This window comes from Polistes canadensis, unplaced genomic scaffold, assembly GCF_001313835.1.
Source record: "Polistes canadensis isolate GaletaPanama2010 unplaced genomic scaffold, ASM131383v1 scaffold_9, whole genome shotgun sequence".
Taxonomy (NCBI): domain Eukaryota; kingdom Metazoa; phylum Arthropoda; class Insecta; order Hymenoptera; family Vespidae; genus Polistes; species Polistes canadensis.
Genome location: NW_014569556.1, coordinates 226365 through 240563, shown reverse-complemented (window position 1 = coordinate 240563; position 14199 = coordinate 226365). Strand labels below are relative to the sequence as shown.

At 44.3% G+C, this 14199-nt stretch overlaps 2 protein-coding genes across 4 annotated transcripts in view; both read left to right on the top strand.

Moving 5' to 3' along the window:
- Nucleotides 1-4850, top strand: part of LOC106792216 (putative uncharacterized protein DDB_G0274535) — a 48950-nt gene extending 44100 nt beyond the window's left edge. Inside the window, exon 2 of the mRNA XM_014758465.1 lies at nt 3965-4850. Coding sequence (XP_014613951.1) covers nt 4044-4601 — 558 coding nt within the window. The 5' untranslated portion in view covers nt 3965-4043 and the 3' untranslated portion in view covers nt 4602-4850. The remainder of the gene's footprint in view (nt 1-3964) is intronic.
- Nucleotides 4851-4853: 3 nt separating this feature from the next.
- The window catches only part of LOC106792202 (homeobox protein prospero-like), a 33027-nt gene continuing 23681 nt past the window's right edge, over nt 4854-14199 (top strand). For 2 of the 3 annotated variants that reach the window (XM_014758445.1, XM_014758435.1), the window contains exons 1-3: nt 4854-7895; nt 8179-8661; nt 11420-11574. In XM_014758445.1, coding sequence (XP_014613931.1) covers nt 5217-7895; nt 8179-8661; nt 11420-11574 — 3317 coding nt within the window. In that variant the 5' untranslated portion in view covers nt 4854-5216. The remainder of the gene's footprint in view (nt 7896-8178; nt 8662-11419; nt 11575-14199) is intronic. The other variant, XM_014758455.1, reaches the window with a different exon arrangement.

Sequence of the window (14199 nt, the reverse complement as noted above, 5' to 3'; positions counted from 1 at the left end):
CCACATAGAGGATAATAAAGAGACGAATGTTAGAATAATTTCGTAACAAGGGGGAAAGAAAAAAGCAACGATGCATGGCGTCGTCCTATAAGGCAGAATGTGAAAGACGGAAGAGTCCACGAAGTTACCACCGACGGACATGGGCTGATGACCATTGTATAGTTCTCATGCAACCCCCTGCGAACACTCTCACCGCATGATACCAAATAGAGGGAAAGAGACGGAATGAAATTCCGATGCACATGCCGTTGGCTTGTAACCCCAACAACGACGACGACGACGACGACGACGACGATGACGACGATGACGACGATGACAACACCATGTGGGGTATGAACGCCATATGATGTTTCGATACGGACAACACCACCTTGCCCGGCACTTCTGTACCTACTCATGGAAGTAAAAGGAAAGAGAAAAATCGAAAAATATAATCATCTCTTTTCTATTTAACGACGCTTCTTTCCTTCCCTTTCTCTACCCTTCGGTTACACCTATTTCATACCATCCTCTATCGTTCACAATCGCCATTTAAGGATACCGTCGCGCATCGATCGCATTATCTTAATGTCTCCTGATATTAACCGAGCAAATCGGTGATGTGTCGCGATCATTAAACGTTTAACAGAAATGTTGCTGCATTCGTACGGCAGAAAGATAAAGCAACAGAGCGTGGTAACGACCGTCAGTCTCTCGCGAGATAGAATACATCAAAATCGGTGATGGAAATTACTAGGAATTTTAGTAACAACCTTTTATGAATATCACCAAATCGATCGAAATTATCGGCGTATCGTATTGTTTAGCGACTGCTAGTCGGAAATTCGCTCCTCCTTTAGCGTCCCGTTGACGGTGTGAGGCGCGTTCTGTGTACGTACCGAAGCCGGTAATGCTTCGGGCATATATAACACGCACACGATATCCGATCACTGTAAAACACGAAGAACGGATTGCATGTGAACCTGTGCTCGGTTTTAGCGATCGATGATAAAGAGATTAATGAACGCCTTCCACGAGTCGGTACTTTTGTTCGACGGGTCTCCTCCTTAATTACCTGAGGTGTTGTACCTAGAACTTATCAGGCTCGATAGTTTCGAACAATAGCTATACTCTACGGGCCAGTCCTGCGAATTTTCCTAAAGCGAATTGTAAAAGCACGTTTATATCTACTCGACACGGTTGCCTCTCACCCAACTTTTAACTTTAACTTCAATGAGCTCGCTTCGATGAATCGCCTCTACCTGCCGCCATTTCTTCCTTTCCTTTTTCCCTTTTTTTCTTTTTTTCGCCTACTATTTTATCGAGGAACCCTACCACCATGGTCGTCGCAATCACCCTTCGAAATCAAGTCACCTGCTTAAACGGTAAATGTCGTATGACGCACAGGAAGTGGTTGTTGGTGGCTCATCATGTGGTCTGAATGCTGTCTAAAGTTCTTAACCAACGAAGAAAATATTTTTAAATACCTAATTGTAGACGAAATTTGTCGACACATTTTCGATCCGAAATATTTTTTATTTAAAAACATTGTCGAGTTCTTAAAAACGAGAAAAACTACTCGTGCACGCCATAAACACGATTCAATGGACGTGCATGAATATACAAACAAGGTAGACATAGAATAAACGTAATTAACTCGGCGTATATACTTTGAAATCGACGAAATGTGGGAGAGTTCCTGAAGCCATTTCCGGCCAGGGTACCGGCACCTCTTTTTGTTAGTCCCACGCATGGCGGCACACGGGGAAGTAGCGTTTAAAAGTAGGAAGAACAGAAGTTTCTGTGACCCCCCTCGAAGCTCTCCCTTCTTTATGCCATACGCGCCTAGGTACGAGACTCTTGTAGACGTTATCGAGCTCGAGACCATATGTTATCTTTTGAGTAAGCAATTTGCGGATGTCCCTATCTTATCCTCTTTGCATCCTTCTTCCAATAATGACAACGAAACGATCTATGTACATATGTATATACATATATAAATATGTTCCTCGCTTCTCTTCAACTTGCATGCAAAAGTACTGTAACTAGTCGTAATTGAACGCTTGCGCAATACCAATTTAAAAGTCTGATGAAAGGAACACGAGACTATTTACGATATTAAAAGCAGTTTATTTGCATTATCACCAATAATAAAATCAACAAGATTAATTGTACAAATAATTAAATCGATACAATTTTATCTTAAACTAAAGATTCAAAATCATTTTCGGTAGATACTTACAAAAAAAATAATGTATTTAAAAAAGACCTGTTGGTCTCGCGTTTCTCTATTTATGGGTGAAGAAAAAGTAGCTTAACCAAGGATTAAGATCTAGTATAAAAAATATAGTAGTGAATCATTTTAAAGTTTTCTATAAACAAAAATGACTCAATACGAAGATCGAAATTTGTTCACGGAGATAGAACACTCTGTTTCGCGTGCACTGTATTAGTAGAATTTTTTTCTAAGGTTTCCCGTTTGTTGCGGTAGCAACGATAGGCATGTGTATTATGCACACGCATTCCTATCACCACACCCTGTCGATTTATCGAGACGAGTACTCGCGCATCCTCGAACGAAGGCAGTTGGTACGTGAGCGCGAACTATGGAATATGTCGGCCTATTGAGCGTAGGTGCTTTAAGCTGCTCAGCTGTTGCTTCGAAGCTCACGTACTTGATGCACACAGAGCGCCTACGGCGTTCGTGTTAGTTTCTACACGGAGTTGTCACATTAGACCGTGTGTGTACAAGCCGCTTGCGTTTACGCACTTATACGCATCATCGATTCAACCACGAGAATGACAGAAAGAGAAAGTACCTACACGATGAAATGTTTCAACGTCATCATACACGTTGAATGTTTAAAAATGGAAAGTCAAATGACAAAGAATCATTGTTACGAATATTTTCAAAAAAATTTATTCACCATTTTTTGGGCGAAACATATTTCATAAATAATGTAAAAATACCTTTATAAGAAATATATACCTACTTTTTCTTTTTCTTCTTGTCTGACTTATAAGACCCGAAGAAATAGAATTTATTTTTACGATTGTTTAGTAGTAAGGACAAAAAATAGATTGTTGTACGTTCATAGAATTGCGAATAGACAAGAAGCATATATGGTCGTGAATGTTGTTGAGGAAAGTTAGAATTGTAAGAATGGGGTTATTAATATAGACACTCCTAGACCGATTCACGATGAGCGTGGCATTAATTATTTTTTTCGTGCCCCTTTCTTCGGGAGCGAGCATCGACCGACGACGACGACGACGACGACGATAAAGACAAAGACAAAGAGTCGAACTCACACACGAAGAGTCGACTCAACTAACGTAAGCTACTTATACTACGACGAATAAGATATTCAAAGCAAGCAATTTTCTTATGACCACGACTTCCAGGCGCTTTTTCTCATTATGTTCTCTTCTTCGGTGTTCAGAATGTTTCTACGATGCCAAGGGTCGTCTTCTTCTTTTCTTCATTGGTCACCGTATTTTTAAACGATCACTGCCACTGGTTACTCCCTACCCCCTTTTTGTTCGCGATCGTACGTTGAACCGACATAGCATATCGATCGATGACTCGGTTGCGTGAAAAAGAAGAAATATGTTATCTTAAAGTTCGACGACCGGCCCTTTAGCTTTAAAGATTCTTACGAATTCGAAAGAGAGATTGCGAGAATTGTCTATAGCTGCGTGTTACGCCTGTCAGACGATGTTTCAGCAAACGCTTTCTTCCGTTAGAAAAAAAGAAAAAGAGGGGAGAAAGAGAGAGAGAGAAAGGGAAAGAATGAGATGAAAAAAGGGACAGAAAAAGAGATAAAAAGAGAGAGAGAGAGAGAGAGATCGACCGAAATAAAGTATAGCTATATACATTTCTATAATGGTACGGTTCGATCGTTCGTAGAAGATCGTATTCGAGTGGAATATACCTACTCTTGGATAGTACGCGTATATAAACTTTCGTACCTTTGATTTTCAGACGGATAGAGGAACCGCAGCAGCAGGGAAAATCGAGACGAGGGAGCGAGGGGCACCCAGCCCTTTGGCGAGTTCGAAGGATGCAGCTCCCAGGCGGGAGCACGAGAATTCCGCCCGCGAGAGCTCCGGCCTCCTCCGTTCGATCGGTGGTCATAAACAGCAACAACATTTACAGTATTAGAAGCAGCAGCAAAAACAGCAGCAACAGCAGCAGCAGCAGCAACAGCAGCATTGAAAGCTGCAACGAAAGCACGACGATACACGACAGCGAGTGCGTATGTGGTAGCATAATCGACAAGAGCAATAGCAGTGATAAAAATAGTAACAATAACGATAAGAAGATTAAGAAGAATAACAAAAAAAAGGAGACGTGCAAGGGTAACAGGAAAAGCTTTAGCGATAAAAACTTTAACGGAAGAAGAAGCGGCGTTGCAGGTCATTTTTATCGTCGTACCGAAAGCTCTGATAAAGAAAGGAACGGCATCGTTGGAAACGGACGGACGAGTCGAGCAGTGAAGGAAAGACATCATCTCGTGGTGGCTACTACGAGGACGAACCGCCGACACCGAGTCACGAAGCATCATCCCCTGGTGTTATTGGCGTCGGCCCCACGGCGGAAGGTGCGGGGCGAAGAATAGTGAAAAGAAAACCAAGGAGAATCGAAAAACGACGGAAAAGGAGGAAGACGAAGAAGAAGAAGAAGAAGAAGAGGAAGAAGGTGAAGAAGAAAGAGACGAGGAGGAAGTCAAAGTCGTCCGGCAGGAGAAAACAAAAGGGTGACGGCCTCGTCGACGTTGTCGACGACGGTGGCTGTGGAGGTGGAGGAGGAAGAGAAGAAGAAGAAGAAGGAGGAGAAGGAAAAAGCGAAGGAGGAGGAAGTAGAGGCGGCGAGGAAGAGGAGGAGAAGGAGCAGGAGAAGGAGGTGGAGGAGGAGGAAGAAGAAAATAAAGAAGAGGAGGAAGGAGAAAAGGTGGCAACGAAGGCGAAGGCGAAGGTGGTGGAGAGAGAAAGCAGTCGCCGACTCAGCTAGTAGTAGTAATAGAAGCAGAAGTGGGGATCGCGCGCGTCGGAAGGAACGAGAGAAGGAGAAGGAGCAGAGTAGTCGGTGGTGGGGGAAAGCGAGAGTGCAGAGAAGCAGAGGCAGCGCGTTGAGCCACGAGGGGGCTATTCGAGCGAGAAGGGGAGGGGTGGCAAGGAGCCCTGGCGGGGAGGGGACGCGGAGGCCTTCGGGGGGCCGACCAACCAGACGGCCGATGATGTCATCGGAGGAGGAGACCGAGTGTTTCGCCCTCTACGGAGCAACCACGGAAAGCAAGCAACAGCAACTCCTGAAGAAGCAGAAGCGCACTAGGCAGCGCGTGGACGCCGGCGAGCCACGCAACAGCTACTCGAGCATACCGAACTTTAGCTCTCGACCATCCTTCCTCGGTGGTGGTCTGTACGGCTCGATCTTCAGTGGTAGCGGGCCAACGTCGCATCAACAACAACAACAACAACAACAACAACAGCAGCAGCAACAACAACAGCAACAACAACAACAGCAGCAACAACAACAACAACAGCAACAACAACCTCAGCAACCACAACTTCATCAACATCACCACCAGTCACAGCAGCAACAGCAGGCTGGAGCGGCTGGTAGTCAAGGTCACTTGGGGGCAGCGACGACGGGTCCTACAACCCAAAAGCATTCCGCCCACGCGGCCTTCGGCTTCTTCGGGGCATCGGGCTTCGGCCCCGCCAAGATGCTGAACGAATTACTCGGACGGCAGGTCAAGCAGGCCAGTGATGCTGGCGGTTCGCCGCCAGAGGGCGGACATGGGATGACCGGTGCCGGCATGGATCCAAACGCGAATCTCCAACCGGGGGCAGTTGTCAATTGTGACGATCCCGCCACGGCTGAGTTAACACAACACATGCTCCGTGATATTCTCCAGGGTCGAAAGTTACCCGCCCTTTCCGTGCAAGAACAACCAAACAATAACAACAATATACATAATAACAATAATAACAACACAACCGCGGATATCCTCAAGTCCCAGCAACAGCACCAGCAAAGTCCCCAACAGCAGCAGCATCAACAAAATAGTGATAGTGCGCGCAGTGGAACAGTGCAGAGTGGCGAAGAAGAAAGTGGTGATGGAAATAACGTCCTTGTGAATAGCACGAACCATAGTGATCGTGATACGGTGATGCCTGCTGACGCGGAAGATAGCGCCGAGGACGCCGCCTCCACGGTACGTGCCATGGAGGAGGCATTCGCCGAGGTAGGCATCGAGCCTGGTACCAATCTCGATGGCTCCGATTGCGATCAGAGTTTGCCACCCAGCCCCACGGCTCCGAGATCGGCCTCGGTGTCGGTCAAGGAAGAAATTCAGGACTCTTTGAACATCAAGCGTAGTCCTAGCCATTCTCCTTGTCCGATCATACCTAAAACCGAGACTAGTTCTCCTACAACGGAATCAAAGCGCGCCCGGGTGGAAAACATTGTTAGTACGATGCGCAGTAGCCCTGCACTTCAGCCTACTCCAGTAAACGGTTGTAAGAAGCGAAAGCTTTATCAACCGCAACAACAAACCGTTCACCACGTTCTCCAACATGGTGTCAATGACACCATGATGGATTACGAAGAAGAAACCGAGGAAGAGGACGATCAATCGACGATAAAACAAAAACGAAAGCAAAAGGCATCTCTAAAGAGTCAGCTCAAGATAATGCACGAGCAGCTCGCGGAGATGCAAGCTAAATATTTGGAATTATCGAGCAAGGTGGAGCATGACACGAGTGAGAGTAGTGACGCACCCGCTAGTCCGCAGCAACTGCCTGAACCACCTCCTAGACCACCGAGACCTCACCCACCGGCGTTTAACGGCCTCCAGACCCTTCCACCTGACCATCCACATGCCACGGCAGCCGCCATGTATCACATGGGTCACAAATTGTACCTTGGACATCAGCAGTCCGCACTCGAGAGGATGAAGCAGCATCAGGAGGCGACAGTGAGACATCAACAACAACAGCAGCAGCAACAGGTGCAACAACAGCAACAGCAGCAGCAGCAACAACAACAGCAGCAACAGCAGCAGCAACAGCACCAGCGACAAAGTTCTCCGCAACCGCCTAGTCAAGCGCAGCAACCGAATCAGAGCAATACCGGACCGTCCACGCCGCAAACGCCACAACAGCCGATCAGTAGTAGCACGCCCTTGCAACAAAAGGACTTGAAAGAAAGGTTAAATGTTTGCATTGGTGCAAATGCAGCGACAGCTTCTTCGGGGCCACACATAACCGGCGCGGATCTCGAAATTTTGGCTAACATTCTTAAAACAGAAATCACTTCGTCGTTCACTACTTTAATCGACAGTATAGTTGCGAGGTTCGTTCAGCAAAGGAGGATCGTCGGTAAGCAAAGTGAAGCGGCACAGGCTGTCACTGAGCAAATGAGACAGGAACTTCTAATAGCGACTCAAATGCTCGAAAGGAAATCGCCAAGGACGAAGGTAGTCGATAGGGGAGCTCCACAACCTACCGGTGGCCCAAACGGGCCACGGGGGCCCCTAACCGGTGGGCCCCCTCCAACACAACCAACGGCTTTTTCCCAAATAGGGCCCATGGGTGGTGGGCACCATGGTCCTCTCTCTGGTCCCACAGAAAATAATTTAAATCAGATGAATCAGCTACCCCCGCACGTCAGGCCCAACGTTGGAATGTTTCAGACACCGATGCCGCAAAAATTATACGGCATCGGACCGATACAGTCGCAACAGCAGCAGCAACAGCAACAACAGCAGCAACAACGCGAACAGCAGCAGAGGGAGCAACAACAACGTGAACAATATTGCAATCTGAGGAACGACGAGAGGGAAGTCAGGGATTCGGAACAGAATGAGGCTCTCTCCCTCGTCATGACGCCGAAAAAAAGGCGGCAAAAGGTATTTTCACGCTTTCTTTGGGTTTCAAGTGTCGGTTACGTTAGTTTTGAGCTCATCTAAATCTTGATTCATATCTATCTATGTACCTACAATCTTGCAATACGATGGAATAATTCAGGTATAAATCAACGTTTGGTGGGTTTCGTGAGTTAGACATAGAACCAAATATGGTTTTCGGTTTTCTTAACATAATAAAAGATTTCAATAGGTGTCCGGAGACCTAAAAAATGTAGCTCATTTAGAAATTTAACGTAAGGGAAGATCAATGAGCATCGTTTTTCAGGTAACCGATACGAGAATCACACCAAGGACTGTATCAAGAATTCTTGCGCAGGAGGGCAACGGATCTCAAGGAGGCAGTGAAAGTCCTCCGCCAGCTCCACCACCGAGACCTTACCACGCACCACCACCAATGCTGCCAGTGTCCCTGCCAACAAGCGTAGCGATACCAAACCCGAGCCTTCACGAAAGTCAGGTCTTCTCGCCGTACTCGCCGTTCTTCCCGGGAATCAACCCCCCACGTGGGGGCCATGCAGGTCAGGTACCAGCACCGGGATCGCATCAGCTGCCTGCGAGTCCTCCAAGTGGACGCGTAGAACTCAGGGATTCTCCTCCACTCTCGCACGCCCCAGCCATGTTGCATCCTGTTCTACTTGCGGCTGCACAACACAGCAGTCCGGAATATGGTCACCTAAGGATGGACAACAACGACCGGGTCAGTGATTGCAACTCCGGAGACATCAGCTACGACGGAATTCAGCCTACAATATCCTTTTCTAATACTACATTTAAAAAAAAAACTCATCTTTTTTCTTTGGTCTAATATCTAAGTATCAATAATGATTAGAGAATCTATTCCACGCAATCTTATATCGCGAGTATTTTTTCCGAGTAGTAAACGTAGAAAACAAACGATAACTCGCGGCAAGTGCGAAGGAAAGTTAAGAATTGAAAATATACGAAATAGGACTAAAAAGCTGTACGACGCTTAGGGATATTTTTTATGGTGGAGGTAGGAGAGAACTAAAGGGTGAGTTTCGTTGAACGCGAAAACTTTGAAACGCGGCAGCGAGTTTTTGAGAGAAAGAGCTCGTTCGCTCGCAAGAAGAGCAGTCGCCGCGATGCTGGGGAAGGTAGGATAGAGGGGGAGGAAGAGGGATTGGAAAGAACGCGAACTAGCTAGCTAGAAAGTAAATGAGTGGGGAGAGAGAGAAGAAGAAGAGAAAGCAACAAGAGTGGGAGACGGAGAAGGAGAGAAAGAGAAAGAGTGGAAGAGTGAGAGAGAGAGAGATGGAGGAAAGAGGGAGGACTCGGACGAATGTTAGATTAGTTTGCCACGGAGTTAGGCTAATGTTGGATGCACCTACGAGTAGAGTTTGTCCGGCAACAACGCACCAAGCCGAAAGTTCTTTGCCTACTACTCGGTCTGCCCTCAGCCTCGAGTCTCACCCAACTTCGCAAGCCAATAATCTGTCCCGTAATTTCGGAATTCAACCACGGAAACGAACTGAAGGTGGAAGAGGCGAAGGAGGAGGAGGTTCTCCGCGAACTTCCCATCGCGAACGTCTCCTCAACTTATCGTAGATAATCCTCTTCTCTCTCTCTCTCTCTCTCTCTCTTCTTCCTTTTCTTTCTTACCCTCTCTATTCCTAGAATCGAGATTATGAAAGTCGATCAACTTAGTTTCTCCACGTATCTCGTTTCTTTCGACTTCAATCGAGTTTCCTGCTTCTTCCTTGCTCGGTGTTATCACTATAACATTCCTGCCTAGTAGTCGACAACCTCCGCTCGCGCGTTGAAATCTTCGACGGAAACGTGATAGCCCGTAACAGTTTAGTAAGTATGTATACGTCTTGACTAGTGAGTCTCGGTAACTCTGAGAGAGAGAATATTCAACAATAACTTTGTAGAAAAGATAACTCGTGATAGAGATAGAGAAGAAAATTAAAGTGTCTGTTTTATAATAAAACAATATAATTATATAGATATATTATCTTCGCGTTCGACTTTACGCAGTCGAGGTTAGTTCTATGTATAAAAGAAGAAGGAATTTTAAAACAGGCTTCTATTAAAAACTCTATCGGCCAGCACGCATCCGTGATCCCGATGATTTTTCTCGGTGCGAGTTTTTCCGCGTCTCTCTTTCAAAGTCTCAAACGATGCACCGCGGCCACGGGCTGACCCGATGATACGCTTTAACAGCATAAAAATAGCTATCGTATCCGGCTTCGAAGAGAAAGAGAGAGAGATAAGGTATGTTCCTAGTACGATCGTCGGAAAATGATCAACCAGCGCGAAAAGTTCAGCAGCTCGATTATCGCACATGACTCACCTTGCTTGCAGCTTCGCATCGGCTTCTCAGTTTTTGAAAGAGCTTACGGATCCAGAAAGAGAAAACGAGAAGGGCTGAACGTTATAGGTGGGAGGAGGAAAGCCTTGTGTGGGAGCGCGAAAGAACATATACATGTATGTTTCCGTGTGTATGTGTGGGAGACGATGGTGCATCGTCAGAACTGCAACATCGCCGTGTCGATCCGATCGGCAACACGACGTTCTTTGCCACCTTTTTAGTCGGCCTTTGATGTAAAATCAATGGCGCATTTTTTACCTCTCTCTTTCTCTTTCTCTTCTCTACACTCCTTCTCTCTGTGGGGTAGGTCGAGCGCGTCGCATGTATCGTCGTGGCCGTAAGCTTTCTCTCCTCTCTCTCTCTCATTTTCTATCTCTCTCTTTCTCTCTCTCTCTTTCTCTCTCTCTTTCTCTCTCTCTTTCTCTCTCTCAATTCACCCTCGTCTGCAACGTTTCGCCATGGCCTTCGCGCCAAATATATTCGCGAATTTTTCCTTTCGTTTTTCTTGCACGGAAATGTTCTCCAACGACTAAACTACCCCCGCATATTCGATATAATATAAGGATTTATGAGAAAATCGAGCTTATCGTGGTCGAGAGTTTTTCGGAGTGCCACATAGCTTTTTAAATTTCTCGTTATCATAATTGGTTAGTTTTATTCCTTGAATACTTATACTAGAAAATGTGCATTATTCTTCTTAAAGAAAAGAATTTAATATCGGATGTTTACTTTCCTTCGTTTTAGAGTAACAACTCTTATTTAACAAATTAGTCAAAAGTTTCTGAAGAAAGATATACGTCTCCGTGAAAGTTCGAACATAAGAATTAACCGAATAAGAATGCGATGAAACCACATGAAGAGATCCTATTACTGGTAAGGAGTCGGTAAGGCTTCCGTTGAAGATGCGGCCAATCGTAGGTCAACCTCAGCGAGAACGTTAGACCCCTACTACCGCCTACCATGGGGATATACCCACAGTTTGTACGATTTCTAATCCAATTTTATACGAAGGAAACACGATTAAGTTTGAGATTTTCTCGTATACGATACAAATTTCTAGAGCTCTATGATCCTTCGACTTACGCGTCTTCGATTATTGATACTTACCTCTTATATTTATGTACACATGTATCGTAAGAAAAACTTGCATGATATTTCCTTAACCACGGTGTACTCGTCGACGCTGACGCCGATGCATCTGAGGAAAGCGAAGCTGATGTTCTTCTGGGTAAGGTACCCATCTTCGGCAGTCCTCAAGATGTACTTCCCCGATATCAAATTTAATAAGAACAATACAGCGCAGCTGGTCAAGTGGTTCTCCAATTTCCGGTAAGTAAACTCCAATTTATGCAGATTTATAACGTTGTCATATTTTTCTGATGAATTAAACAAGACCTAAAAATTAAATCTTACATCGATGTTGATCCAGTTAAAGCATGTAAGACGAAGGCAAATTTAATCGGAACATTTCTCGATGTCAAAGGTCTCGATTGGATCCATCGTAAATTCTAGTTTCTTGTTCGTACGTAATCCAAATTTTCTTTTTCAATCTAAAAGATTCGTTCTTTCGAATAAAATCATGTAAGACGTCTCTCGTTGGCGAAAGTTCCGTGTATGCAAACGAGAACAAGGTTTTCGAGGGCTCGACCACTCCCTTTACAGAAACGGTCAGAGCCCAAGAGACGAGAGTCACGATGGGTGTGTCCGAATCTTAATTACCATCCCCTAGTAGCAGCTGGGGATAAGTAACGTATCCACACTGCGGCAGGTACGAGAAGGCGTAGGAGTTTGTGGGTACCGACACATACCGACCAGTAGGCATTAGCCTGATTATAATTAGGCTGAGTACAGTACAGATCCAAGATATAAGACAAACGAAGGCTCACGCGTGATCTCGATGCTACGTTATTACTATTTTCTTATCGCAAGAATACGCGCCTTTCTACCCTTAAAAAGTTCATAAGTATTTCTCAACTTGAAAATGCTAGCCGTCATGAATAGCTTGCCCACCTTACCGTCTTCTACCTTAACGATTGTCCTTCAAAAAAGAAAAAAAGTAAAAAAACGAGAAAGAATATGATACGATACGTGCCGTAGTAAAAAGTCTAATCAATTACTAAAATAGATATTATATATAGTAAGCTAAGTAGGCTTATCATAAATACATAAACTGAGAGGGAGAGTTTGTAGTTTTTCTTATGAAATATAAGATTAAGATAGTACATGGGATTTACGAATAAGCTGTACACTAGAACGTAAACGTCCCGATTAATCAGTCTCATAAACTCTGGCAACGGCGGATAAAAAACACAAGTATACTCGTTTCCGTCGTGGTACTATTACTATCATTTGCATTAAACTTAGCGCTGGTAGAAGCATCAAAATACGCGAACAGGATCTTGTCCATCTTGTTACTGTACGCCGAGTGGCTTTCTCTTGCATACTCATTCGCTTATCTTTCGGTTCTCTGAAAACATTGTCACAGCCGACATAAAAGAGAGGGACAGAGAGAAGGCAACGGGAACGTGTTGTAGAAGTTAGAAATGCTTGGCAAAAATTGCATCACGCTCAGCTTCCGGGCAAGGAACAAAGCTAATTACTAGCTAATATATTTCAAGTTACATTTTCGTCCTGTCGTTTCGTTGCAGCCTGCGGGGTTCGTTTTTTTCTCGTCCGATTCTCTCTCTCTCTTTGCCGTTTCTATCTCTACCCCCATTCTCTCTATCTGTCTGTCTGTCTCTCTCTCTTTCTTTCTCTCTCTTGTACTCTTGTCCGCTTGTTCTCTCGCGTGCAATTTTTTTCTAACATGTTCTTCGTATTCCAACCTCCGAGTATCAAGGGAGACAAGGTCTCTTGGCGAGGCACGAGAAAAACCTTTAAAATTTCCTCTTTCTTTTTATTTTCCTTTTTTCTTTTTTAAGAAACAAAGAAACGAATAAAAAGTCTCGATACAAGTAAATTTGTATACTTCAATAATTTCAACGACATAATACGACATTGCGTTCGTTTTCTACTTTGCATAAATTATTTTCTATTATATTATTGAATAAATTTTTATTAGAAAAAATCTTCTAAAAATCATCCTTTCCAATCTTCTTTTTTTTTGTCCAACTTGTAGAGAATGCAAAAAAAATTACAAAATGTTTTCTTCGTGTCATCCTCAGAGACATTTTTCGAAAAGTTATTGGGCACGAAGTGTTGGGTAGGTAGCTCGTTTCCTTTTGTTGCTAATCACGTAAGAGTTTAGCTGGACTTTTTCTTGCTCGTGTTCTCCAATTGGCGCCGTCGAGCGTGCTCGATCTGATAGCCTAATGCACGGCTTCCTATGCGGAAATACCTCGGCACATTATTCTACGCTCCTACGTATACACCCTAGCCTCTATCAGCTCACCCCTCGACACCCTACCAACCATCGTTGTACTTTTGTCACGAGAACTACTCGAAAGCGGCACCAACGACGAAGGCTTTACTTTACGACGCTATGTGTATCCGATTAGTTCTTCGACATTTTATCTTTTTCGTCTCTCTTTCTTTTTATCTGACCAAAGCAACATTGATCCACCCTTCGATAAAATTCTCAATCGAAAGTAGATCAATTTTTTTTTAATTTAACATTGATCGATACTTCCGCCAGGTATATACGAAATATTATCGAATAAAAATTTCTAAATTGAGAAGTAAGAATAATAAGGATCGAAAAATGATTTGACAAGAAAGAAAATGAATATTCGATTGACATTATTTCAAATTAAAAAATCGCGTATTTGACAAATAAATAGAATAAAAAAACAATCTCTAGAATGATATCGTTGTAACAAAGAGAAAGAGAGAGAGAGAGAGAGAGAGAAGAAAAAAGAAAGAGAAAGAAGGAAAGAAAGGAAAAATGCGTTGAGAAGGAAGGAACGAGGCGAGACGATTACAAAGCGATCCTTCGCACCCCATTTTCTCACGCTC